The 3157-nt window shown below is 60.6% G+C and overlaps 1 protein-coding gene across 1 annotated transcript; it reads left to right on the plus strand.

Annotated features, from left to right (window-relative positions):
* Window positions 1-7: 7 nt before the first annotated feature.
* Window positions 8-2360, plus strand: DOHH (deoxyhypusine hydroxylase/monooxygenase; the record flags this gene model as incomplete). Its single annotated transcript, XM_010159441.1, has 4 exons — window positions 8-227; window positions 595-671; window positions 865-1102; window positions 2044-2360. Coding segments are annotated over 4 exons (852 nt in total), but the record flags the coding sequence as incomplete, so codon positions are not given.
* Between the last annotated feature and the right edge of the window lie 797 nt (window positions 2361-3157).

A 3157-nucleotide genomic window follows, 5' to 3' on the forward strand; every position in this document is an offset into this window, starting at 1 on the left:
CTCGACCCAGCCGCTGCCCGCCCGGTTCCGGGCCCTCTTCACCCTGCGCAACCTGGGCGGCTGCGCAGCCGTGCACTGGATCAGCCAGGCCTTTGGAGATGGCTCTGCACTGCTGAAGCACGAGCTGGCTTACTGCCTGGGCCAGATGCAGGATGAAGCAGCCATCCCTGTGCTCATCCGCGTGCTGGAGGACACCACCCAGGAGCCCATGGTCAGGCATGAGGCAGGTATGATGGCAGCTCCTGCAGCTGTGGGTGCAGGGGAAGGCTGCAGCCTGCAAGTGGGACTTGTGGGTGCTTCCCCCTGTACCACACAGCTTGTGAAGGTCTGATTCAGCTTGGGTGTCGTGGTTTGGAAACCCCTGAGCGATGTAACCGCCTCACCACATCCCCTGACCAACCCTGGCTGAGCCTTCCCCTTCCTGCTGGCAAGTCTGGCTCCTGCCATGCTTATTTGCCTGGCCATCTCATTTAGGATTGGTCAGAGTCAGGCCTGTGTCCCCATTTCGGAGCGAGGCGAAGCTCTACCGGAGGACAGAGTAGGGTCCTCTTCATGTATACACCTTGATAACATCCTGACATGTCCTTCCTTCAGGTGAAGCCCTGGGTGCTCTCGGGAATCCTGATGTGCTGGATATCCTGAAACGCTATTCAGAGGATCCTGTGGTTGAGGTGAGGCTAGTTTCCCTGGGGTGCAGCACTGCTGGTCCAGGAGGGTGAGGCAGGTTACTCCTGGGCAGCCCATGGCCATGGACAGGGGCACCATGAGTGTGCTGGTGCTCAGCTGCTGTCAGAAAGCCCTGCATGACCCCCTAGCACTGTACGGTGCTGTCCTGCAGCCAGGGCTGTGTTCCTGTCCCCACAGGTGGCAGAGACATGTCAGCTAGCAGTGAGGAGGCTGGAGTGGCTGCAGGAGAACAAGCAGGAGCTGGGCACCAGCCCCTACCTTTCTGTGGACCCCGCTCCTCCTGCCGAGGAGACAGACATCACCAAACTCCGTGAAACCCTCCTGGATGAGTCGTGCACATTGTTCGACCGCTACAGGGCCATGTTTGCCCTGCGAAATTTGGGGGGCCAGGCTGCTGTGCTGGCGCTGACAGACGGTAAGGGCCAGTGCAAGGCTGCCTGCAGTCTCCTCACTGTAAATCTGTGCAGGTTAATCTGGGATTAGCCCTTCCCAAATCCAGGGCTGCCAGAGCTGCAGGGCTTCTCTTAGGCTCTTTGTGCGTTTGTTTCTGGAGCTGGTGTCCCACTGCTTGCTTGCAAGAGCCACATCGCAAAGCGCTCGGTGCTGTCTGGTGTTTCACAGCCCCCTCACCATCCTCCATGCCCCCTTTCTGCAGGGGTCTGGGTGGGAGAGGGCACAGTCCTCTCTGTAATGTTGGTTTGGGACCAGCCAATCTGACCTGAGGTCCTGCTCTCCTGTCCTAGAAAGTCAGAGGCTGCTGATCTTGTCCTGGGGTTTGGGAATAGCTTTGGAGAGGGGAGTAAATGTCTCCTGAGTGGGGAAGGGACAGATCACAGCCCAAGAACCTTTTGGACCCAGGCCCCAGCCCAAGTGGATGAGGCTTTTCAGCCATCCGGGATGAGCTGAGGGCATGTCTGCACCGTGAGATGAGGCGTGCAGGGACCCGTGAGCTGCTGCGGTTCAGTCACACAGAATGGGAGGGCTTCAGGCCGTGGCTGTGCTGCCAGCCTGCCCCAGGCAGATCGTGCTGGTAGGGCAGGGCCAGTGGCAGTGCAGGCTCTGCAGGGCAGGCGAGGGTGCTGGCAGCTCTGCTGGGAGGGCGTTCTCCGGGGCACAGCCACAGGTGTGTGGTGCTGGGGCTGCCTGGTGGTGCGGGGTCAGGGAGCGGGCTGAGACAGACCTCGTAGGTATTTTCTCCCCTTCCCCAAAAGCCCCCACGGGTCTGTGTTGGCAACCAATGGCTCAGACCTCCAGACCAGCCCGCCCCATGGCTTCCCCTGGCTTTTGAGTGGAGGGCTTCAGCCAAGCATCCCACTTCAGGGTTAGTGGCAGCTCACTCTCGCTTTGTCTCTGCAGGACTCCACTCCAGCAGCGCACTCTTCCGCCATGAGATTGGCTATGTGCTGGGCCAGATGCAAGATGAGGCCTGTGTCCCGCAGCTGACAGCTGCACTGTGCAGCCGCACCGAGAGCCCCATGGTGCGGCACGAGTGCGCCGAGGCCCTGGGCTCCATCGCCCGTCCCTCCTGCCTGGAGACCCTGCGCGCCTTCATCCATGACGAGGAGCGGGTGGTGCGGGAGAGCTGTGAGGTGGCGCTGGACATGTACGAGTACGAGAACAGCGCCCAGTTCCAATATGCTGATGGGCTCTCTAAGCTGCAGGCCTCCACCTGAGCCCCAGCTTGGGAGGGGCACAGGCAGGGCTTGCTGTCTCCCAACCTTGGCTGCACTTTGATGTCCGCCTCCATCGGCGTGGATCTGTGCCTTGCTGCAACAGAGGGGGAGGAGGAACTGGATTTGCTCTCTGGCACAATTACAGCTGCCTTCTCCCTCCAAATCCAGGCTGAGCTGCTACTTGCTGCCCTCCCCTCCTTCCTCCCCTCCTCCCCAGGCTTTTCCTGGATCTGCCTCTTTTTCCCTGCCAGGATCAGCACTGCCTGCCTGCAGCCTGGCTCAGGGCTTGGACCAGGTGGGCTCGGCTCTGCACGTCAGAGCCTGTTGTGGCTGCGTGGGGCCCAGGGCTGCTTTGGGCTTGTGCTGCCATGGCGGCTCAGTGCAAAATGGCTCCATGTTCCACGTCTGAGCTTTGCTTGGGGGGCCAGGGCTGGCTTTGGGCACTCGCTCTCATAGTTTGTAGTGGTGTGATGCCTCGAAATCGCCCTTGGTGCAGGTGCTGAGCCAGGTCCCTCCTTACCTGCAGTGGAGGAGCTGCTGTGGGTTTGGCCTCTCCTGTTGGGGCAGGCCAGGGCTGTGCTTGTGGCAGCCTTTGCCCTGGGATGAGGGTTGTTCCATGGCAAAGTTTGGAAGATTTGGCTGTGCTTTTTCTTTCTGCAGGGAATGGCGCTGCCATTAGGGCTTACAGCGTGAGGCAGAGCCTGCCTGGACTTTCCTCTGTGATTAACCAGACCTGGGAGGGCTGAGGCTGGTGTCTGCTGTCATCACCCAGCACCCAACCCCCCCGCGTAGCCTAG

The sequence above is a fragment of the Eurypyga helias genome, unplaced genomic scaffold (assembly GCF_000690775.1).
Source record: "Eurypyga helias isolate BGI_N326 unplaced genomic scaffold, ASM69077v1 scaffold36649, whole genome shotgun sequence".
Taxonomy (NCBI): domain Eukaryota; kingdom Metazoa; phylum Chordata; class Aves; order Eurypygiformes; family Eurypygidae; genus Eurypyga; species Eurypyga helias.